Here is a 24,851-nt window from a genome sequence, read left to right on the forward strand (position 1 = left end):
ATTTTGAGCAACAGACAGCATGGATTCATGAAAGACAGGAGTTGTCAGACAAACCTGATTTCTTTTTATGAGGTGGTAAGTAAAACCTTGGACAGAGGGGTGGCGGTGGACGTGATATATTTGGATTTTGCAAAAGCATTCGATACTGTTCCGCACACACGGCTCATGTGTAAGGTAAAGTCTACAGGTTTGGAAACATCAGTTTGTAGATGGATAGAAAACTGGCTAAAAGACAGAATTCAGAGAGTAGTGGTTAATGATTCTTACTCTGAATGGTCTAAGGTTATGAGTGGTGTACCCCAAGGTTCAGTGCTGGGACCCTTACTTTTTAATATCTTTATAAATGATATTGGGTCTGGGATCAAGAGTAACATTTCCGTCTTTGCAGATGACACCAAGCTATGTGGTGCAATAACGTCCTTACAGGATGTCACCAATTTACAAGCAGACCTCAATGCTCTGTCTAATTGGGCGACTATGTGGCAGATGAGGTTTAATGTTGAGAAATGTAAGGTTATGCACTTGGGGGCTAAGAATATGCATGCATCATACACGCTAGGGGGAGTACAACTGGGGGAATCCATAGTGGAGAAGGATCTGGGGGTTTTGGTAGATCATAAGCTCAATAATAGCATGCAATGCCAAGCTGCGGTTTCCAAAGCGAGCAAAGTCCTTTCTTGTATTAAGAGAGGTATGTACTCCAGAGAGAGAGATATCATTTTGCCCCTGTTCAAATCATTAGTAAGACCTTATCTGGAATATGCCGTTCAGTTTTGGGCACCAGTTCTCAAAAAGGATATCGGGGAACTGGAGAAAGTGCAGAGAAGGGCAACCAAACTGATAAGAGGCATGGAGCAACTCAGCTATGAGGAAAGATTAGAGGAACTGAATTTATTCACTCTTGATAAGAGGAGATTAAGGGGGGATTTGATCAACATGTACAAATATATAAGGGGTCCATATAGGGAACTTGGTGTCGAGTTATTCACTTTAAAGTCAACAAAGAGGACAAGGGGGCACTCTTTACGTCTAGAGGAGAGGAGATTTCATCTCCAAATACGGAAAGGTTTCTTCACAGTAAGAGCTGTGAAAATGTGGAATAGACTCCCTGCAGAGGTGGTTATGGCCAGCTCAGTGGATTGCTTTAAGAAAGGCCTGGATTATTTCCTAAGTGTACGTAATATAACTGGGTACTAAAATTTATAGGTAAAGTTGATCCGGGGAAAATCCGATTGCCTCTCGGGGGATCAGGAAGGAATTTTTTCCCCTGCTTTAGCAAATTGGATCATGCTCTGCTGGGGTTTTTTGCCTTCCTCTGGATCAACTGTGGGTATAGAATTGGGTATATGGGCTGGTATATGTATGTGTGTGTGTATATATATATATATATATATATGTGTATAGTATATTTTTTTTTATTTATTTTTATTTTATTTTTTTTGGTTGAACTGGATGGACTTGTGTCTTTTTTCAACCTGACTAACTATGTAACTATGTAACTATGCACAGTCACACTCTAAATCATGAGACTTTGGAGTTGCACAAGTGGAAACACAGCTCTATGCCCACCGGTGTGTGTCTCCATTACAACGGTTGGCCTAATCTCATTCAAAGGGTCAACTGAAATTGCTTTTTGTCAGAGACACATATCCTTTTCTCAAAGATTCCAAATTTCACCATTATTCGCACGTACAATTTCATTTTATATATCCACATTATTCCAAATCAGTCTCATTAAAGTATTAGTACAGACAAAAGGTTATATAAATATAAACAATGTTCAAAAGAAGCTTGTTAGTTTGATGGTCCTACAGAGAAGACAGACATACAATGACATCAAATTCTTACCTTTTCTGGAGTTTGTATTGTCCTCCCCATACAAACGTTAAGCTTCCTCACACAGGGGCACCATCTGTTATGGCTGTTTTTATATCTCACTTAATTGATTAACGATACAAGAAGTAAGTGATTAAACCTTTGTCTACATAAGAATAAAAAAGAACGATAACAGTGCGAAAAGATAAACAATTACCTTTATTTATACAGAAAAGAAACTTCAGAATAATTAGAACTTATCATATAACTCAAGTGATGCTACAAGTACAGAGTTGCTCAGACTGCCAAGATAATTTAGGTCATATGCTTACAACAGACATACACTTTCTATATATTTATCAATATTTCAAGATAAGTCCTAAGAAAGAAATAATTAGAAATAGAAGAGACATAATAAAAAAGGAGAGAGAGAGAGAGAGAGAGAGAGAGAGAGGGGAGACTTCCGGTCTCCTTCCATGGTCTAGAAATCAAAAAAGGGGAGATCAGCTAATTCTTTCCCTATTTTATATGCATTCTCGGCCAATCAGAAGATGGAACGCACCCATTGGCTCTGAGTTGGCATCAACCTATGACTGGCCGATTCTCAAGTCTACATGCTGATTTACAACCGTCAGCCCTCTTTGATACAACATAAATTAGCACTTCAAGGACTTGTGGCACAGGAAGAGGCATTATATCTGAAATGGCCATCTCTGAGAACAATAGGGTATACAAACAGCAGACCAACAGGTTTGTGTGTTTGAGATACCAAGAACAGTAAATATTCTAATATACATGTTACACATATATATATATATATCCAAAACAGGGCATTAATTGGTCCTCACAATGGCTTTCTTTTAAGCTCTTTGATATAAATATTATATTTCAAAATCGCTACCACACAGGTTCCGCCCCAAATTCTGGACCGGTAGCTGGGCTGTGAGCGGTTGGCTCAGGCTCTCACTGGCTTGCTGAGAGGTTGACAGGCTGTGAGGTCGCAGAGCAGAGTGTCCATGATGGACAGACAGGCTATCTGCTCAGCACGAAGGGGAGAACTGAACGATTAGCAGTGGAGAGCCAGCGGGGAATAGATTCAGCATCGGATCGATGCTGCATCCAACAAGGTGAGTATAGAGCTGCGTAAACTGTCCGTCGGAATTTTCGAACGGGCTACTTGCCCACACGCGGCACTTTTTCAGCGGACTAATACGGCGTACTAAGGCCGCCGTACTAAGTCTGCCGTACTTTCGAAATGAACGGACTCGCCCACACACGCGGAGGAAAGTCCGCTCATTTCGAGCGCGTCTCCAGGTAGGCGGGGCCCGCGAAGGATACGTCGCTGGCCCCACCGCCTGGTATGGACTTAAAGTCCCCCCAAGTCCACAACAGACCCTTGTCCGAGCACGCTACCCGGCCGGCCAGGAAAGGGGGGCGAGCGAGCGCCCCCCCCCCTCCTGAGCCGTACCAGGCCGCGTGCCCTCAACATGGGGGGTGCCTTGGGGAAGGGGGGGCCGCGCGGCCCCCCCACCCCAAAGCACCTTGTCCCCATGTTGATGAGGACAAGGGCCTCTACCCTGGCCGTTGGTTGTCGGGGTCTGCGGGCGGGGGGCTTATCGGAATCCGGGAGCCCCCTTTAATAAGGGGGCCCCCGCATACCGGCCCCCACCCTATGTGAATGAGTATGGGGTACAATGTACCCCTACCCATTCACCTGTAAAATAAAAGTACAAAAAAAAACACAACACACGAGATAAAATACTTTATTGCACAGCTCCGGGGGTCTTCTCGCCGGACTCCTCCGCTATCTTCTTGTAGCTCTTTTGCTAGCGGAGGAGTCCGGCTTTCTTCCTCGCCGCCGGCCTCTTCTCACGACTTCGGGGGTCTTGTCCCCCTCTTCGGTTCTTCTGCCGGGCCACCGCGCCTTCTTATAGCTCTTTTACAGGCGGTGGCCCGGTCTTCTGCCGCCTTCCGTTCTTCTTCTCCTGGAGATGTTGACTCGATGCTCTCTCCGGCCACAATGCCAGGGACGCGCTGCGTGGCCACTTATATAGGGACAAGGGGAGGTTAAAAACAACAGCTTTAAAACAACATCAGTTCTAGGTACACTTGCACAAAGATTTTAAAGAAATTCAACAACAAGACCTGTTGTGTGTAGACAAGTGGCTGTCTCAACCTGGATCCTCGCCAGGTCATGCCCCCGTGTTTCACTCCGCTCACTGGGGCTTACTCCTGGGGTTCCCCATGAGTAAACTCTAGTGGGCAGAGTAAGACGCATTGGGGGCGTGGCCTTGTGAGGATCCAGGCTGAGACTCTCTTGTTTACACACAGCAGGTCTTCTGATGTGCGGCTCCTGGGATCTTCTCTTATCTGTCATTGTCTGGAGCGTGGGCTGGTTCCTTCCCAGCCAACACTTACAGCAGCAGGTACAGGACTACATTTCCTAGCAGCCTGAGCGGCTCACATACATATCATGGGTTTGCATGTTTAGGGTCATCCTGCTACAGAATAAATTCGGGGGCCAACCACATTGGTTCCTGATAGTATGGCATGATGGATAGGTATCTGCCTATATTTCTCAGCATTGAGGACACCATTGATCCTGACCAAATCTCCAACTCCATTATCCAGAAATGCAGCAAGGAACCTCCACCATGCTTCAGTGTTGCCTGCAGACATTCATGTACTGCTCTCCAGCCATTCCTGAACAAACTGCCTTCTAATAACCAAATATTGACACGTCATCTTGAGCACCTACTGCCATTTTTCTGGCAGTAGATACTCTGGATGGTAAGCCAAATTTGAATGTAATAAGAGAGTTTGTTTGCGAAGGGCTGGAGAGCGGCCGGTACCCATAGAAGAGGACGTTACACATTGAAGAGGACTGTACCCATAGAGGAGGACTAAGCCTGAAATAAATGGGGTGTTTTTTTTTTATTCCCCCCCCCCCCCTTTGAATTATATAAATACAGTGCCTTGAGAAAATATTCACACCTCTTCCACATTTTGTCATGTTATAACCAAAAACGTAATGTATTTTATTGGGATATTAGTAAAGCCCTTTTACTCTAATACCCCTAACTAAAATCTAGTGTCACCAATTGCCTTCAGAAGTCACCTAAGTAGTAAATAGAGTCCATCCGTGTGTAATTTAATCTCAGTATAAATACAGCTGTTCTGTGAAGCTCTCAGAGGTTTGTTAGAAAACCTTAGTGAACAAATGGCATCATGAAGGCCAAGGAACACACCAGACAGGTCGGGGATAAAGTTGTGGAGAAGTTTAAAGCAGGGTTAGGTTATAAAAAAAAAAAATACCAAGGTTTCAACATAGCACAGAGGACTTTTCAATCCATCATCCGAAAATGGAAAGAATATGGCCATCCACCTAAACTTACAGAACGGGCAAGGAGAGCATTGATCAAAGAATCAGCTAAAAGGCCCTAGGCCCTTGTTAACGCTGAAGGAGCCACAAAGATCTACAGCTCAGGTGGGAGAATCTGCCAACAGGACAACTATTAGTTGTGCACTCTACAAATCTGGCCTTTATACAGTTTGTAGTGTACATAGATTTGAAAAACAATGGGATAAAGGAATATTCCTGAACTTTGTTTTATCTCATGGTTACTGTGAAATTGTGTGAATGCAGTGCATGTTATCTCAGCTTGCAGAGCTTGGATTCATTGAATGAGTTTACTATGTAAAGTAAATATGCAGAATATACAGCCTCATACTACATAACTTAATTTTATGCTGTATAACGTAAATTATTAATGTATCTTAAGTAGAAAACTCTCTGTAGATAGATTTTCACTCCAAAAGCATTTTATTAAAATAAATTTGATAAAAATCAGATTTTTTTTTTAGATTAAAAAAAAACAAAAAAACATTGTTGTGTCCCCCACATGGCTTTGCGCCAGGGTGGATAAAAATCAAACATGGAAGAAGGCGCTCTGGTCAGCTGAGAGCGAAATAAACTTTTTGCCCAAATGTGATGTGTGGCGGAAAGCCAACACTGCACATCACCCTGAACACACCATCCCCACCGTGAAACATACATGGTAGTGGCAGCATCATGTTGAGATGCTTTTCTTCAGCAGGGACAGGGAATCTGGTCAGAGTTGAAGGGAAGATGGGTGGAGCCAAATACAGGGTAATCTATGAAGAAAACCAGTTTTGAGTCTGACGACTTGAGACGGGGGCAGATGTTCACTTTCCAGCAGGACAATAACCCTAAACATACAGCCAGAGCTACAATGAAATGGTTTAGATCACATGTGTCAAACACAAGGCCCATAGTCCAAATCCGGCCCCCAGGCTCTTCCATGTGGCCCTCGCACCTCTCCTGCAGCTGCGGCAACCCCCTTTTCTCCGCCCCCACTTTATCTCAGCAGCGTGCAGCAGCGGAGAGGCTCATCTCTGCCCCCCCTTTCCCTTTCTCAGCAGTCTACAGCTGAGAGGAGGAAAAAACTCCCCATACAGACTCTGTGCAGCCGTAGCACCCCCTAGTCTCTGCCTCCCATGGTTTCCGTATTTAGCAAACTCCAGCCCTCCTCTGGTCCTCCACTAGACCATGCACTTTCTGCTTCCCAGCCTCGGCCTGCAGCTTCTTCCCAGCAGCAGCACAAGGTAAGGGGGTGCACTGTGATGTAAGGGAGTGTGGTGCACTCTTGAATTCTGATGGTTGGTGGGGGGGGGGGGGCTCATGACACCTGATGTAAGGGAGGGGGAGTGGGTTGTTCTGGACATCTAGTCACAGGGATACAACTGGCCCTTTGTGGGCAACAATAATGCAGATGCGGCCTGCAAGGTTTTTTAATTTGACACCCCTGGTTTAGATCAAAGCATATTCATGTGTTAGAATGGCACAGTCAAAGTCCAGATTTAAATCCAATTGAGAATCTGTGGCAAGACTTGAAAATTGGTAAAAATTGCACTTGCACTACTACCAGAAATGTGTAATCCAAATAAACTTGTAGAGAATTGCTACACTACCTAATGAATTCACAAGCATAAAAATATATTAAAATGGTCTTGCGCTATTCCCTAATGCGTAGGTGTATATAACATAAAATGAACAAATAGAAATAATGTGACTATTACCCAACAACAATACTGTTAGTGATTCATAAACGTGCAAATAAACTGTCCAATATAAACTTGAAGGTCGTTTTCACATAGAGTTGATAAATAGTAATTTTGATAGAATAATCCCACAGTGCTCACAGAGCTCTCACCCTATAGATACATAACATGAGCCTTGGGTCAACAGCCAATATGGGTTAGGACAGTGGTCCATCCCTCCAGAGACCCCCTCAGATAGAGATCCCGACTCACATATGGGGATGAAGTAGACAAAAAGCCTCCAATAATGTAGTATTATTAAAATAGATAATTCATTAAAATAACTTCTTACACCCATTCACCCAAAAAATCTGTGAAATGAAAAAAAAAAGTATTTTTTTGACAAGTTGTTTATTAAAAAATAAAAAAAATAATTAAAAAGTCTTCTCCCGCTGCCGTCTTCCCCCCGATGCTGTCTTCTACTGCTGTCTTCTTGGTCGCCACAGGTTACTTGCAAAAAACAAACAAAACCCTGCTCTTCTTCTTTGGCTGTCTTCCTCCACTGTGTTGTCACCATCTGATGACATCACGGGAGAGTCCGCTCCTTGCAGGGGCGGATCCAGGGGGGGCAACAGGCCCCCCCCCCCCAAAATAGCACTGACTGACGTGACAATGAATGGCATGACATGTCTTACTCGCTTCAGGACTCTGCGGCTGCCGCTGCTAAGTCTCTCTCACGTCAGCCGATCAGCGGCGCAGAGAGAGAGACTTGATAACAGCAGGAGGAACAGGTGGGTGGAGTCTCTTCCCTGCACTCGTTGCTAACGCCTGGGCCGCCTGGCGTCTAGCAACGAGTGACGTCAGTGAGTCACGTCGGAATCCAGTCTCACTTTCAGAGCCGATGTGACTCACAGTCACTGTATAATGCAGAGCTGCTGGAGAACCGGCCAGGGAGAGGAGAGAAGGTAGTAGTTGCAGACCAGTGCAGTCACACTAATCATCATAATATTATCCAGCTGCTGGCATCCACAGTCATTCTGTGACTGACTGCAGAGCCAGCATTCTTCTTTCTCCGCCGAGTCTGTCCCTGACTGTGTTGGCCCCACCCACCGGCATGCACCCACCTTCCTCCAACTTGTCCACGCTACAGGCCTCTGCTGCCCCTGAGTTAGTGTTGGCTCCACCCACCTCCTCCATATTCTCCACCTTTCGCAGTCTGCAAGTTCATGACTTGAATACAGTATTACAGGAAGAAGACTTATTGAGAAGATTTCTGGATCCATCCATCCCATCAATCTCCAATCCATTGCTCCTGCATGGGAACCCCTCCCCTAATCAGAGCACCAAAATAATTTACTAAACCTGAGTAAAAGTATGAATGCATGTCATGTGACAAATCGCAAAATACATGTGTGCCATTATGTATGAAAAAAATGCCCTTTTAGTCTTGACTTGTTTAATCTTCACCCCTGCAGCTGGCTGATAATTAGTTATGCAATGCTGTACCGAAATAAAATTGATGTTCTTTTTTTTTTCCCACAAATAGAGCTTTCTTTTGGTGGTATTTGATCACCTCTACGGTTTTTATTTTTTGTGATATAAACAGAAAAAGAGTGACAATTTTGAAAAAAAAAATTTTTTTGCTATAAAAAAATTTCTTCCTCAGTTTAGGCCAATATGTATTCTGCTCCATATTTTTGGTAAAAAAAAAAATCGCAATAAGCGATTATTGATTGGTTTTGCGCAAAATTCATAGCGCCTACATACTAGATTTATGGCATTTATATTTAATTATTTTTTACTAGTAATGGTGGCGATCAGTGATTTGTAGCGGTAATGCCACCTTGCAGCGGAGAGATCGGACAACTGACACTTTTGACACTTTTTGGGGACCAGTGACACTAATAAAGTGATCAGTGCTAAAAAAATATGCACTGTCACTGTACTAATGACACTGGCAGGGAAGGGGTTAACATCACCACCACCAATAAGCAACACCTTATTTTCTGGCAGTGCCCCTCCCGAGACTTGACTCTGGATCCGCCTTTGGCTCCTTGTGATGTCACAAGGGGCAGGCTTTCCAGGTGACATCCAGGCAGGTATAGATGAAAATCTCAGACTTCCGTCAGATGTGACACACTTCCAAGCACAAGTTTCCTCCACGTGCAAATAAAGAGATGCTCCAATAGTGTATTATAGTTTCAAACACTTTATTAAAACCAAACCACTCACAAATCACTGCACGCACATGTGCCCAAAATAAAACACTCCAAAGTGTAATCACATCACAGGCAATCCATGCATTGGTAACTGGGGTTAAAGCGGTCACGGCGGACCCAGGGTGTGCGATTATTATACAATGATCTCACCCACTCCTCATCCCTGTTAAAGACCTGCCAATGCAGCGAATCTCGTGACACCGAGCTATGCCCTGCTCAATTGCTTACCATATAGCATATCCTAGACATGTTTCGTCATGGAAGACTTTTTCAGTAGGATTGGCTGTATGGCATTATGATTCTCTCTTTATTTCCTGAGCTAGTCCAATGGGCGGAGCACACATGTTCCTTGCTCTTGTGCACTCCCTGTGTCCCTGTGACAGTCATTAGCCAGATTATTCAACTAAAATGCATTAATATACAATCATATGCCTGTATTGTTATGGATTGACATGCAGCATGACATATTCAATATAGAAAGAACACTCTAACTGAGTATCATTCTTAGCAAGACACCCAGCGGGAGTACCAAATGATACACCCGTGCACTGGTTATCTTATCCTAATATTCATGCACAAGTGCTATCCAATACACTGTGTGGGGTCAACCCCACACAAAGGCGCACACCTAATCTAGATAGATATAGTGTGTAGATCACACCAAAATTATAATAATAGAGATTCTGCCTATAAAACCGAAAAACTGTGTGTGTGTATATATATATATATATATATATATATATATATATATATATATATATATATATATATATATATATATATATATATATATATATATATATACACACACATACACATATATATATATATATACACACACACACATACACACATATATATATATATATATATATACACATACACACACATGCAAATTAAATATCAAATATAAAAAATGTAACTAAAAAAAAATATACAGAAATATATATATATATATATATTTATATTTAGTGCTGTCACCTTTCAATGAATGGCCTGTTGCGTTTTGGAGATATAATTTCAAGCGCTTCAGGGAAATAATATTTTTCACATCATTCATGCCACATGAGAATCAACTTGAAAATACTTTAAAATATATTTACAAGCTATTTTCCGATGCCCTACAATACCCTAAACAGTGGATCGCTCATTATCTATATATTGGCTGCTAATTAAATTAATGTGCAAAAAAATGAGTTTATACATCTTCATACCCCTATTTAATTACTAGATGTAGATTTATACCAAAAATTTGATTTTAGATAATATTCAATGTGCATTAATTATAGCATGTAATATTAGTCTTTATGAAAATTTTCCCAAACGTTTAAAAATTATTCATAAAGCAATTCAAGTCCACTTCAATGTTCATTCCTCTTGGAGATAAACATTTAAGTAAAAAAAAATCCATTGAGTTTCTCTCTCAGAGAGATCTCTGACTCGATTGGACCCCCTCCAAGCTGGAAGAACACAACCTATACCACAAAACTGCAGTAGGCATGGGTCATGGTTGTGCTTGCCCTTGAAATGTAAAGACACACTGTGGTATTGGAATCCATTCTTAATATTTGCTAGATGTTCAGCAATACGTACTCTTAAAAGTCGCTTAGTGTGACCCACATAAAATAGCCCGCAAGGGCACCATAAAAAGATACACTACTTGTGTAGAATTGCACATGATAAATTATTTCAAAAGATTCCTTATCTCTATTCGTGATTCTAGTAATGCCCCTGTTATTAACCCTCATAGTTTTACAGCAAATACACTTCCTGTATGAATAGAATCCCTTAAAATCAGTGGAAATGGTCCGTTTTCTTGGAGGATTTAAGATTTTCCTCACCACCCCATTGCCTATATTCGGGCCCGTCTGTAGATGAATCTGGGTTGAGTCAGTAAAACTTATCCCAAATGTCTGTCCCTACAGAGGATGTGCCAGTGTTTTTAAAAAATCAATTCTATGTCCCTATACTGATGGTGGAAGTTCGATATGAAGCCCCATTGGTGCTGATTATTTACCAGTGAGACATCTTTTTCCTTTAAACATTGGTTTCTCGGTATCTCCGCTACATCCTGGATGGTTTTATTTAAACCATTTTCCTTATACCCTTTCTGTAAAAATCTCTTTTCAGTATATTTGATTGTAAAATGTAATTATTTTGTTCTGTACATTTCCCGGCGAACCCTGAGCAACTGCCCTTTAGGGATGTTTTTGATCCAGGCCAGATGATGGCCACTTCTAATGCATAAAAAACTGGTTCCCAGTGCACATACATTTTTGCAGCCAAAGCTGGAGATCCTGACCATGCAGCAGGAAACATGTCAGGAGGCCGAGGCTCATGATGAGGTCATCACCACCATTGCTGCCAGTGCCATCACCATCAGCACTACAGGGAGCTTGGCAGTGATCAGCAAGGAGACAGAGTTTACTGCTTCTAATGATCACCGTTCCCTTGGCAACAAGAGGTGGAAGCAGGCTTTCCTGACATTGTTGTAGACAAATTTAATTTCCAACCCTCTACCCATTTTGGCAACACCGACAGCCCAGAACGTATCTCCCCTCGGTCCCCACTACTTTTCTCTCCTGAAAAGACTCCTGCTCAAGCCTCCAGCATTAGAATGGGCCAATGCAAACATTAGGCCTCAATCCATCACAGCACCCAAAATACCTGGGATGTTCAGGTCTCTTCCTCCTGCTCCTGCCGAACCTCAGGAAGAGTGTGACCACTGCAGTGGAAGGGATTCCATCAGGCAGTGCCATTGGTGGTGGCTGCCGTTCCAGCATTTGGCAGCATTTTAAAAGAATTGGTATTGGTCAGAAGGCCAGATGCAATCACTGTGGCAAGGAGGTCAGCTGGGGCCCGAGACATAGGGCATCTCAGTAATAGTGGCCTGAACCAGCACATGCGTGTGCACCACTACGCAGTGCTGTTTGGAGGAATGGCCATAATACTTTTCTCCCCTAACACCAAAAGGGGAACCAATAGTGGCACAGCCACCATGAGTGCCAGCACCACCAGCCAGTATAAGGCAGAAAAGAATGTCGTCACCATCCCGCATCCAATGCATACCAGCCAGGCCACCCTGGAAGATTTTGGTGGCTTTCAGAGTAAGGGTATGTCTCGGGCGCAGTTACGCAAAATAACACGCCTGATTGGCCAGCTCATTGCAGTTGGAGGAGCACCTTTCAACATGGTGTAAGGTGAGCCCTTCAAGCAACTGATGCAGGCTGTTGCGGCGTGCCATCACGTAAGACCTTCAGCCAAACTGTGGTGCCAGCCTTATACAGGTCTTGTGTTGGGGTGCTCAAGGAGGAGATTGGAAGGACATGTGGACAGGCAGTGCACCTGACCATTGACCTGTGTAGTGCCCAGCATGCCTTCTTGTCCCTGACGGCACATTGTTGGCAGGCCAAGGTGTCCGATGATGTAGTTCAAACATCTGGATCCTCATCAGTAATTGACAAATGGACACCGTTTCTTCCTCCTGCATGCTGAGGTGCTTGATGAAAAGCACACAGTGCAAAACAATCCTGCAAGGCCTACAGAAAATGTTGTTGCAGTGATTTGGACAGGCAGACAGCAACTACTGGATTGGCTATGTTACTGATGGAGGCAGCAGCATGGTCAAGGCTGTAAGGGATAGCAGCTTTGTGGGTGTGCGCTGCTCAGCCCACCTTCTCCACCAGGTGGTAACTGCCAGTTTGCGGTTGGTGGAGGCCATTTCTGGTGGCGATGGAAGGCTGTCCAAAGTGGTGGACTCTTGTCAGAAGATGGCTGGCCACTTCCATCGGAGTGTGAGGGACAGCCACCTCCTCAGGTTGGAACAGAGGAAGGCAGGCCTTCCAGAACACTGCCTAAAATGGGGTGTGGGGACTAGGTGGAATTCAACCCTAGCAATGCTGGAACGCATCCTTGAGCAGCAGAAGCATGATCATAACATTGGCATAGAGAGACCTTTAAGCAGGGAGGACTGGGCCATAATTGGGCAGATTGTGGCAGTCCTCAAACCTTTCCTCTCTGTCACAGAACACCTAAGCCGAGAGGATGCCAGCATTGGTCATGTGCTCCCACTCTTCAACCACCTTCAGAGCAAATTGAAGCTGTTCAAGTCGGCTGAGGAACCCTTGCCTGGTGGTGGCCCTCAACCTGATGTGTTGGCTCTGCTAAACACATTTCTGATGGAGTTGGGCAGGCGCACGCAGGAGTTGACCGCCTCTTGCCCAGAACTGATGCTGGCTGCCATGTGTGACCCTTGCATCAAGGGCAAAATGGCTGTGCAGTGTAATGCTCTGACCACATGGCGGGACAGACTAATCGACGGTGCGTCAGAGGGAAAGGCAGATGGTAAGGCTGGGATATGAGGAAGAGGAGGAAGAAGATATTTAACACCCCCTCTCCCATGCATCATCTAGTGAAGTGAGCAGAACTCCTGCCAGCGGAGCATCTTCTGTCTTGGCTGAGGCACTTGACATCCTAATGGGAACCTCCAGCATAGTGTGCCCCAAGAAACCCATATCAGCAAAGGAGGTTGTCATGTCCTATTTGTCAGCCCCACCACAAATCCAATGTTTTTTTGTCAGGAGAAGAGCGAGGAGTGGCCTGCCCTTACAGGAGTTCGTATTTCGTACAAAATTCGGGTGCATAGCAATTCGTATTTTGGATCCTCCCGAACGTACGAATTTAGGGAAATTCGTATGAATTTTTGATTCGTATGAAACTAATCGCACATGTCTACTATTTGCTTTATACCATTCATCGGACTGCTATCACAGTTGTTTATGGACAGTTCACCATATATTTTTTTCAACTAGATACTGGATTCATTTCACGTTTTATCCACAGGGTGTTTTACTTTTGTTGTTAAACACATTCATTTGTTGATACATTTTATACAGATTCATTTATTTGTCTACACATTGTTTCTTTTTAGCTTTAGGGCCGGTTCACACTGCAACGCGAGGCGAGGCGACACGGCTCGCCTCGCCTCGCTCCCGCAAGTCGCCCCCATACAGTGCTATGGAACCGTTCTGAGAGGAGCGACTCGAGTCGCTCCGACTCAGAAAAAAGGTTCCTGTACTACTTCGGGGCGACTTCGGGGGCGACTTGCATTGACTTCTATGGAGAAGTCCTCTGCAAGTCGCCGCTGACCCCCCCTGCAAGTCGCGGCGAGGAAGTCGGAGACGCCTCGCCGCGGCTCGCAGTGTGAACCGGCCCTTAATGATTGTTTGCAGACACTGATATTCCCGTTTGTTTGGACTCACACCCAGCACCCATGTGTATGTTTATATAAGGCTAATACTGTCACTATTTTAGGTGGTTTTAAATTATTTCCCCATTATAGTTGTTTTTTTTTTTTTTACACCGCTGAGCGCCATTATTTCTATTTCCCACTATTTTTGAATTAGGAATACTGTTTACATATTTTGATTTATTAAGTGGCAACTTTTATTTTAATTTTAGGTTCACTTATCCAAAAGCGCAGTGGGGTCACATAGGGGAAGGCGGTATATTTGTAGACCATCAGTTTTACTAGTGAGTTAGCGGCTGGGGGAAATGGTTAGAGTAGAACTATAGGCAAAACTTTTTTTTTCATGTTGAATAGAGCCAGTGAGGGTTATAACATCTGTCAAAAACACCTGTTTTTTTTGCCCTCTGTGTTAATTGCGAAGATTTCCCTTCACTTCCTGTCCCATAGCCAAACAAGAAATGAGAAGAAATCCCTGCAAATTAAGGGAATTTCTTGGGGATCCCCTGGTCTCCAGAACTAGTGTCCTCGTTGGAAGATTCCCCTCTATTACTTTTCTGGGGGCAGCCCAAAATTTAGAATTTTCTTTTTCTTTCACTTTCATTGATAATGGTAAACAGGACAAATAGAGAGGGTGAATCTCCCCAACAGGGGTACAGGCAGCAATAAAAACTGACAAGTGTTCTAATCCCTCTCCACTCCACCCATGCAATGCGATATAGGTACAGAGAAAAAAGGGTCTTACACCATTTTGGTGTGGATGCAATGCGATTTGAGCCATACGAAACATATTTCTCAATTTGCACAGACATCTCATGTGATGTGCACAGGAATGTGGTGTGATTCCTGTACCAATCACATGTAGTGTTCCAGGTGAGTGGCCCCAAGTACATGCTGTCTGTGTTCAAGGCTGTACGCCTGCACCCACACGCCTGTCAAATTAGGACCTGCATCCCCATAGCATATCCTGCCTACACACAGCTCTAGCCACATACAATGAAACACTGTTTCACATTGTACAGACCACAGTGCCCATATGAATGAATGAAAGACCTCATTCACACACAAAGCTTTATTACCCACTTGCCGACTGCCCTATAGCACATTTACTGTTACAGTCAGAAATTCTGCGCAGGATCATGTATATATACGCAATCCTACACTTACGGATATCGGGCGTGATTGCGCGCCACCGACGGCTCGCTCCTGCTGTGTAGCTTATCAGTGGGTTCCGTGAACCCGATGTCCGCTGGCACACGCTGATCATTTTGTACACAGGCAGAATGGATATCTGCCCATGTAAACAAGGCAGATTGTCAGTATAGATTGTTCCAGTAAAAACAGAAATTGATCCATGCCTTACACTAGTAAAAGCAACTCCCCGCTACACTGAAACACCAGCTAGGCAAACAGTAAGTGATTGTAGTCTAGTTTTTATATATATATATATATATATATATATATATATATATATATATATATAAATAAACATATTATACTTACCTGCTCTGTGTAGTGGATTTGCACAGAGCAGCGCAGATCCTCCTCTTCTTGGGTCCTCCTTTTGTGCTCCTGGCCCCTTCCTTCTCCCGAGTGCCCCTACTGCAAGCAGCTTCCTATGGGGGCACCTGAGCCCAGCTGCAGCTCCGTTTGTGTCCATTTAGACACACGGACTCAGTGTCAGTTAGGTGTCCGATTTGTCTGCTGCAATATCTCTGATGTTGCTGATCGCCGCCATTACTAGTAAATAAATAAATAAAAATTCCATAAATATATCCCATAGTTTGTAGATGCTGTAACTTGTGTGCAAACGAATCATTATATACTTATTTGGATTTTTTTTACCAAAAATATGTAGTAGAATACATATTGGCCTAAATTGATTGGCTATGTTTTATAGCAGAGAGTAAAAAATATTGTTTTTTCTTTAACCACTTGAGATCCGCGCTATAGCCAAATGACGGCTACAGCGCGGATCTCCTTTTCCGGGACGACGTCAATAGATCGGCGAGTCCATGAGACTCGCCTGATCACCGATCCGTGCAAGGGGTCGATCCCGACCCCTTATCACGTGATCAGCTGTCAGCCAATGACAGCTGATCATGTGATATAACGGAGCCGGTAATCGGCTAGTATTCCTCCTCGCGCTGACAGCGCGAGGAGAAAAAAAAAAGCCGATCACCGGCGGCCGTGATCGGGACATTAGTCAGTGCCTATCAGTGCCAGCAATGCAAGCGCCCACCTGCCTCCTGCCAGTGCCCACCTGCCCCCTGCAGTGCCACCCTAATTAAAAGTAAGTGCCCCCCGTCAGTGCCACCCAGCAGTGCCCAAAGTGCCACCCAGCAGTGCCACCCACAGTGCCCACAATCTGCCTCAAAGGTGCTGCACCCCAGTGCCACCCATCAGTGCCCAGCAGTGCCGCCCATCAGTGCCCAGCAGTGCCACCTATCAGAGCCACCTATCAGTGCCACCTATCAGTGCCCATCAGTCCCATCTATCAGTGGTACCTATCAGTGCCCATCCGTGCCACCCATCCGTGCCATCTTATCTGTGCCCATCTTTGCCCATCAGTGCCGCCTTATCTGTGCCTATTAGTGCCGCCTTAACTATGCCTATCAGTGCCCACCAGTGCAGCCTATCAGTGCCCACCAGTGCAGCCTATCAGTGCCCACCAATGCAGCCTATCAGTGCCCACTAATGCAGCCCATCAGTGCCCACCAATGCAGCCTATCAGTGCCGCCTAATCAGCGCACTTCAATGAAGGAGAAAAATTACCCGATTGCAACATTTTATAACAAACTATTAAAACATGATTTTTTTTATTTTTTTTTGCATCTTTTTTTGTTTGTTTAGCAAAAAATAAAACTCCGAGCTGTAATTAAATACCACCAAAAGAAAGCTCTATTTGATAAAAATTTCATTTGGGTACAGTGTTGTATGCCCGCGCAATTGTCATTCAAAGTGCATCAGCGCTGAAAGCTGAAAATTGGTCTGGGACTGAGGGGGGTTTAAGTGCCCAGTAAGCAAGTGGTTAAAATTGTTTAACATTTTATTTGTGTACAGCATCGCACGACTGCGCACTTGTCAGTTAAAGTAACGGTGCTGTATCACAAAAAATAAATAAATAAATGTCCTGGTCATGAAGGGGGGAGGGGGGTAAATCTTACCAAACTGAAGTGTTTACCTCAATACAGTTTTACCTTTAAGATTTAACAGGAATTTTTTAACTTATATTGTGTTTGTGTCCGCCTATAATAATTTTAGGGTATTTTAAGCAGAAATAAAATGTTTATATTTGTGGGGGCTGGGGGCCCTGTCAGGTAGGCTGTACGAGGCCCTGTGATTTCTTATAGCATCTCTGGCTACAATTTATGGTGATAGGACATTTGTAGGAGAAAAGTAGGCTGGGGTGGAAAGGGTGTCAGACAGAGGGGTGTATGGAGTGCCTAGAGCTGAGATACCAGTAGATATGTGCAGTGCAGGTTTATATGAGCAGAGAGAGCAGGAGAAGGATTAAAGTGATAAGGAGAAGGAGTAAAGTGATAGGAGAATAATGGGTAAAGTGATAGGAGAATAATGGGTAAAGTGATAGGAGAATAATGGGTAAAGTGATAGGAGAATAATGGGTAAAGTGATAAGGAGAAGGAGTAAAGTGATAGGAGAAGGGGTAAAGTGACAGGAGAAGGACTAAAGTGATACAAGAAGGGGTAAAGTGATAGGATAAGGGGTAAAGTGATAGAAGGGGTAAAGTGATAGGAGGAGGAGTAAAGTCATAGGAGAATAATGGGTGAAGTGATAGAATGAGTAAAGTGACAGGAGAAGGAGTAAAGTGATAGAAGAAGGGGGGGGGGGGGTGGATTGTGTAAAATTAGCCAGACTAAATAAAAGCCATTTATCTGGAAGGAGGGTGGAGTAAGGAGGGGAGGAGGGTGAGTTGATGGGAGTGAAGAGGGCATGATAAACAAGGAGAGAGACTGATGTTTGGCAGAACTCAGGGAACACTGCATTGTGGTGTGAACATGACACACAGAAAACTATTGTTAGCAATGCTCCCGGGCAAAGTGCCCCTTTCTTACCAGCCCTGACTATACACACAGACAAGGACTGTAGACAATCACACGTGGATCACTCCTCCATCCATCCCTCCTCCTCCTCCTCCTGCATGTCCCCGCTTATCCCCTCTCCTCCTCCCCTCCCCCATTCAGCCATGGAGCCCGGGAAGAGGATCAGTGTGGGCTCCAGAGGCCTGTGCCTGTGTCTGGCCATTCTCTGCCTGCCATGCAGCGGCCTCCTCTATTCCATCCCCTTGCAGCGTCCAGAGGACTGCTCACTGCTACAATACTACGACCCGGGGAAGCTGTCCTGTGTGCAGTGCCCAGACACCCAGCGGCCCAGCCAGGATGGTAGATATATAAACAGGGGGGAATGGGGTGCAGGGGGGTCATGTAGCTTGTGCATGTATTTGCAAACTAAACCCGTTTTTAATGCATACTGATATATATACACAAGTCCCCATTACAAGCCACAGGGGGTGGTAGAAGCAGCCATCGCTGTGTGAGATCATTGGAGGAAGGGAGGCTGTGAAGTAGTGCTGCAACTAAAGATTATTTGCATAATCGATTTGTTGTTGGCTGATTATTGTTTTGATTAATCGATTAATAGGATAAAGACCTCAAAAAAGTTTGGTGTATGATCTAGTTAATATGTAAAATTAAAAAAAAAAAGACACTTTATTCTTGAATATCTCTATTCATTGGTAAATATAAATAACCAGCTATATGGTTAGGGAACAAAATATCTAATCCACTCTGAGAATAACATAACATACATAATCACACACACACACACACACACACACACACACGATATAAAAAAAGTAAAAAGACCGAAAACACTTGTAAATTAATATTATAGTATTAAAACAGCAGATAATCAATACTATAAGGGGTTCATTTATACTGTGAAAAAGTGAAAATAATAATATTTATATAAATAAATTATATCATACATATAACCATAAATATTTCCCTCCAGAAGTAGGATATACAGGGCATTTTACCTGGAGGTCAGACATGAAACTACATGAAGGATGGAACGGGGGGTAGATACAAAGGCTGAGACTTTTTGCATGGATGGAATCCTTTTAAATCGAATGCATAATACTGGTAAACTTTTACTTTAAGGCTTTAAAGCAAGTATGAGACGGCTATTGGCTACTGGATATTGAACTTTCTTTTTCTAGTCCCATCATACGTGTTGTACGTCACCACGTTCTTGACGGTCGGAATTTGGTGTGATCGCGTATACGCAAGACAGCTTCAGCGGAATTCCGTTGGAAAAACCTGCAGAGATTATTCTGACGGGAAACCCGGTCGTGTATACAGGCAGGGCCGTCTTTAATTTTGATTGGGCCCTGGGCAAACATTTTCTTGGGGCCCCCCCTCCATTCTGAGACATACAAAAAATAGCAGGTAGACTCAATATAAGTTTACTGCAGCAGATCACGCAGTGATTGCAATTGTTTGCCAGAGGTTACAGCCTATCCTTACTGCTCGCTGGCTGGTTGCTAGAGGTTACAACACATAATTTATGCTTGCCGATTGGTTGCTAAAGGTTAATGCACATCATTACCACTTACTGATTGGCTGCTAGAGATTAAAGCAGATCACTACTGTTCGCTGATTGGTTGCTACAGGCTAATACACATCATTACCTCTCACTGGGCAGTGGAGCAATCCTAAATAATTGAGCAAGTAAAGGGGCACATTAATACACATACTACAGGAGAGTGTCAGAGACTGACGACATACTACAGGAGAGTGTCAGAGACTGGCGACATACTGCAGGAGAGTGTCAGAGACTGGCGACATACTGCAGGAGAGTGTCAGAGACTGGCGACATACTGCAGGAGACAATAAGAGACTGCGGACATACTGCAGGAGACAATAAGAGACTGCGGACATACTGCAGGAGACAATAAGAGACTGCGGACATACTGCAGGAGACAATAAGAGACTGCGGACATACTGCAGGAGACAATCAGAGACTGCGGACATACTGCAGGAGACAATCAAAGACTGCGGACATACTGCAGGAGACAATCAGAGACTGCGGACATACTGCAGGAGACAATCAGAGACTGCGGACATACTGCAGGAGACAATCAGAGACTGCGGACATGCTACAGGTGATGGTCAGAGAACTTTCAGCAACGCACAGCTTGACAGTTGAATAACACAGCTCAGGGTTTAAGCAGTCAGGCATTTTATGGGTGCAAGGACATACCTGGGCAGCCAAACACACTACATACATTTAGAGGTATGCGGGCAGGGCTTCCATTCTCTGATCTCACTACAACAGCCGGGAGCTCCACTGATGCTTTGTAGGGGGGCCCCGTTACCCGTGAATTGGGGCCCCAATGAAGGTTTTGCAGAGTGCACAGAGGACACGGGAGGCTGTATTCCCGCGCTAGCCAGCTGAGAGGGGGCGGGGCCGGGAGCTCCACTGACGCTCTGACCCCGTCCACGTGCAGCCTGTATGCTCAGAACAGAGCGGCTGTAGTGAGGGCCAGTGATCAGAGTGGGAGCGTCAGTGGAGCTTCCAGCCCCGTCCCCTCTATACTGGCTGGGGAATACAGAGGTCCGGGGAGGCGGGGCCGGGAGCTCCACTGTCACTCCCACTCGGATCACTGGCTCTCACTACAGCCGCTCTGTTCTGAGCATACAGGCTGCATGGGGTCAGAGCATCAGTGGAGCTCCCGGCCCCGCCCCCTCAGCTGGCTAGCACGGGAATACAGCCTCCCGTCCCGTGTCCTCTGCGCACTCTGCAAAACCTTCATTGGGGCCCCAATTCACGGGTAGCAGCGCGGGCCCCCCTACAAACATTTGGCCCAGGGCAGGTGCCCCGTTTGCCCTGCGCTACAGACGGCCCTGTGTACAGGGAATACGTCTATCAGCCTCCAGTTTCTCTGGGTTCAGATTCTGATCTTCTCTTCCCTGCACAGAGCCCTTAAAGTGATTGTAAATGTTTTTTTTTTAACCACTTCCACACCCCCCACCACACCACACTGCAGGGCGGCATGGCTGTACCTGTACGTTGTTGTTTCTCCTGGGTCTGGGGCACGTGTGTGCGCTGCCGACAACCCACTATCACTGTAATTGGACACAGCAGGAGCCAATCAGTGGGTCCAGTGCACGTGATGTCCGCAGGGTCCCGCCAATCGTCGACAGGAGAGGCAGAATGGCGGTCTGCCTATGTAAACAAGACTGTCATTCTGTCAGAGAGGAAGATGGAGATCTTGCGTTTCTGCTAAGCAGGAACACAGATCTTTCTTCCTCCAGTTAAGCCATCCCCCCACATAGTTAGAAAGCACTCCCTAGAAGCACACTTAACCCTTTGATTGCCCCTGATGTTAACCCCTTCCCTGTCGGTGTCATTAGTACAGGGAGAGTGCATTTTTTTTTAGCACTGATCACTATATTAGTGTCAGTGGTTCCCAAAAAGTGTCACTTAGTGTCCGATTTGTCTGCCTCAATGTCCCACTACAAATTGCTGATCGCCACCATTACTAGTAAAAATAAAATAAAAATGCCATCACAAATCCCATAGTTTGTAGGCGCAGTAACTTTTGCGCAAACCAATCAATATACGGTTATTGGGATTGTTTTTGCCAAAAATATGTAGCAGAATACATATTGGCCGAAACTGATGAAGAAATTAGGTTTTACATTTTTTTTTTATTGGATGTGTTTTATAGCTGAAAGTAAACAATATTTTTTTTCTTATTTTTTCAAAATTCTCTGTCTTTTTTTGTTTATAGCGCAAAAATTAAAAACCAAAGAGGTGATCAAATACCACCAAAAGAAAGCTCCATTTGTGTGAAAAAAGACATACATTTTGTTTGGGTACAGCATTGCATGAATGTGCAATTGTCAGTTAAAGCAACGCAGTGCTGTATCGCAAAAAAATTACCTGGTCATGAAGGGGGGGAAACCTTCCAGGCTAAAGTGGTTAAACAACAAACTTGTCATTATACCAGCTCTGTAATGGTTTTGCACAGAGCAGCCCTGATTATCCTCTTTTGGGGTCCCCCACCAGCTCTTCTGGCCCCTTCTGCCTTTTGAGTGCACCAATAGCAAGCTGCAAATTATAGTATAGTGTGCCCCTATAGCAAGGTAAAAAAAAAAAAAACCTTCTGCCTTTAGAATCACTCACTTTCTGCCTAGGACTATATGTCCCATGAGGCATCGCTTCTCACACATTCACAAGTTCTCAGACACTTACTTACATATATACACGGTGTAATGCACTGTGTATGCTGACATGTATGAACGCTGTACAGAGGTGTATGTGCTGCACTGTGTATGCTATAGGGTGACCACAACTGCCATTCAGGGTCACTTGCCACCGTCACCTGCCACTAAATGCAGTGTGTCACTTGCCACCGTGGCAGTGCGGCCCGGGGACCTGTTTTAGAGCATGCTGGAGTGGGCCCAGAGAAGATAGAGGAGGTGGGTGGCAGTGGTGTCTCTAGCGTTGGTGTCACCCCACTGGTGTGGTAAAACACGGTGGCACCCCCTGCCAAGTAAAGTCCCCCCCTCAGTACAGACCCCCCTTCATTAAGTATAGACCCCCCCCAGTATAGATCCCCCTCCCTCAGTATAGATCCCCCTCCCTCAGTACAGAACCCTCTCCCCAATCCTTCTATTTTTTATATATTGAACCGGGATGGAGGAGGGGACTCGAACGGCCCCTGTATACCTCATTTAAAGTCCCAACTAACTCTCTTTCTTTCTCTCCCCAATAAGTACAGACCCCCCCACTAAGTACAGACCCCCTCTCCCTCAGTATAGATCTCCTTCCCTCAGTACAGACTCCCCAATATGTATAGACCCCCCAGTAAGTACAGACCCCCTTCAGTATAGACCCCCTCAGTACAGACCCCCCTCCCTCAGTATAGATCCCCCTCAATCAGTACGGACTCGCCTTAATATGTATAGATCCCCCATAAAGTACAGGCCCCCCTCAGTATAGACCCCCCCTCAGTACAGGCCCCCCTCAGTATAGACAGACCCTCCCTCAGTGCAGACCCCCCAGTACAAACCCCCCTCAGTACAGACCCCCCCCGCTAAGTACAGACCCCCTTACTCTCAGGCAGGGGGGGCGGTCTCAGCTCCCCTCTGTCTCGGGCAGGCTCGGCTGTGCGGGGGGGGGGGGGGCAGTCTCAGCTCCCCTCGGCTCAGGCAGGTTTGGCTGTGCTCGGGCGGGGGGGCGGTCTCAGCTCCCTTCGGCTCGGGCAGGCACAGCTGTGCTCGGGGGGGGCGGTCTCAGCTCCCCTCTGCTCGGGTGGGCTTGGCTGTGCTTGGGCAGAGGGGCAGTCTCAGCTCCCCTTGGCTGGAGGCAGATGGAGCTGGAGGCAGAGCTTGTGCCAGCGCTATAGCGGGGTTTGCTCGCTCTGACACTGTATTGTCCCGGAATGAAGATGCCCAGGACAGACCTGCTAATTGCAGGAATGTCCCAGGCAATCCGGGACACGTGTGCACCCTAGTATGCTAACATTTATGAAGGGTGTACTGAGTATGCATACCTCCCAACTCTTTGAGATGGGAATGAGGGACACCTGTTAGCATTTAGGACTAGGAAACACCCCCTTAAAGGAGAATTATGCAAAAAATGATTAAAGTACCTTTTTTTTTTTTACCATTACTATTCCTTTACACTGGTTTGTAAAATTTACAAATGCAGCAATTTAGAAATTGGATGAAAGGTTTAGCACCGGGAAACACTTTTTGAAAGATAAAAAGTACAATGTATATACAAATATATAGATCTGACCAAAATGAGGGACAAATGAGGATGGAAGAGGGACAGAGGGACTTTGTTCCAAATCCGGGACAGTCCCTCGGAATCAGGGACAGTTGGGAGCTATGTGTGTTGCACTGTAGTTTGATATGTAAACAAATAATGCATTCTGTATGCAGGCTAACTAATCGGCTGACCAACTAATTGATTATGAAAATGATTGACAACTATTTTCATAATCGATTATGTCAATTAGTTGCTTCTTTTAAATTTCTTTATTTTAGTTGTCATACATACAGAGAAATAAACAATTTCATTAATCCATCAATCATATAAGCTCCAACGAATCCATATAAAAATCCAATTAACAGCATTAATCTTAAATACATCCTCAGAAAAAAACAATAACTAGTTATTTGAGATAGACCCCATTCTATCTTCCGTTAGACCTGCTTCTCTTGTATGCCCTGACAACATACTTTACTAAGAAGAAATTTGTCAATTACTTGCTTCAGCCCTACTGTGAAGAGCATAGACTGATAGAAGTATTACAATGTATGTACAGGATGCAGTGTCTTATAGCAGCCACACTGAGGTTCTCTTTTTTGGAGTAACTACCTATTGCATACAGTTTGGCAGTCTTGTTTAGGCTAAACTGCAGGAATTATTTGTATTGCATAGATACATTGGTCCAGTTTGGCAAAATGTAA

The 24,851-nt window shown here is 44.7% G+C and overlaps 1 protein-coding gene across 3 annotated transcripts in view; it reads left to right on the forward strand.

Annotated features, from left to right (window-relative positions):
* Nucleotides 1-18,445: 18,445 nt before the first annotated feature.
* TMEM67 (transmembrane protein 67) overlaps nucleotides 18,446-24,851 on the forward strand; it is a 76,487-nt gene continuing 70,081 nt past the window's right edge. Inside the window, exon 1 of one of the 3 annotated variants that reach the window (XM_077493035.1) lies at nucleotides 18,446-18,743. In XM_077493035.1, the coding sequence (XP_077349161.1) occupies nucleotides 18,503-18,743 (241 nt within the window). In that variant the 5' untranslated portion in view covers nucleotides 18,446-18,502. The remainder of the gene's footprint in view (nucleotides 18,744-24,851) is intronic. The other 2 variants (XM_077493034.1, XM_077493036.1) reach the window with 2 other exon arrangements.

The sequence above is a fragment of the Lithobates pipiens genome, unplaced genomic scaffold, assembly GCF_037356315.1.
Source record: "Lithobates pipiens isolate NorthernLeopardFrog02 unplaced genomic scaffold, aLitPip1_a1.2 Scaffold_19, whole genome shotgun sequence".
Classification (NCBI taxonomy): domain Eukaryota; kingdom Metazoa; phylum Chordata; class Amphibia; order Anura; family Ranidae; genus Lithobates; species Lithobates pipiens.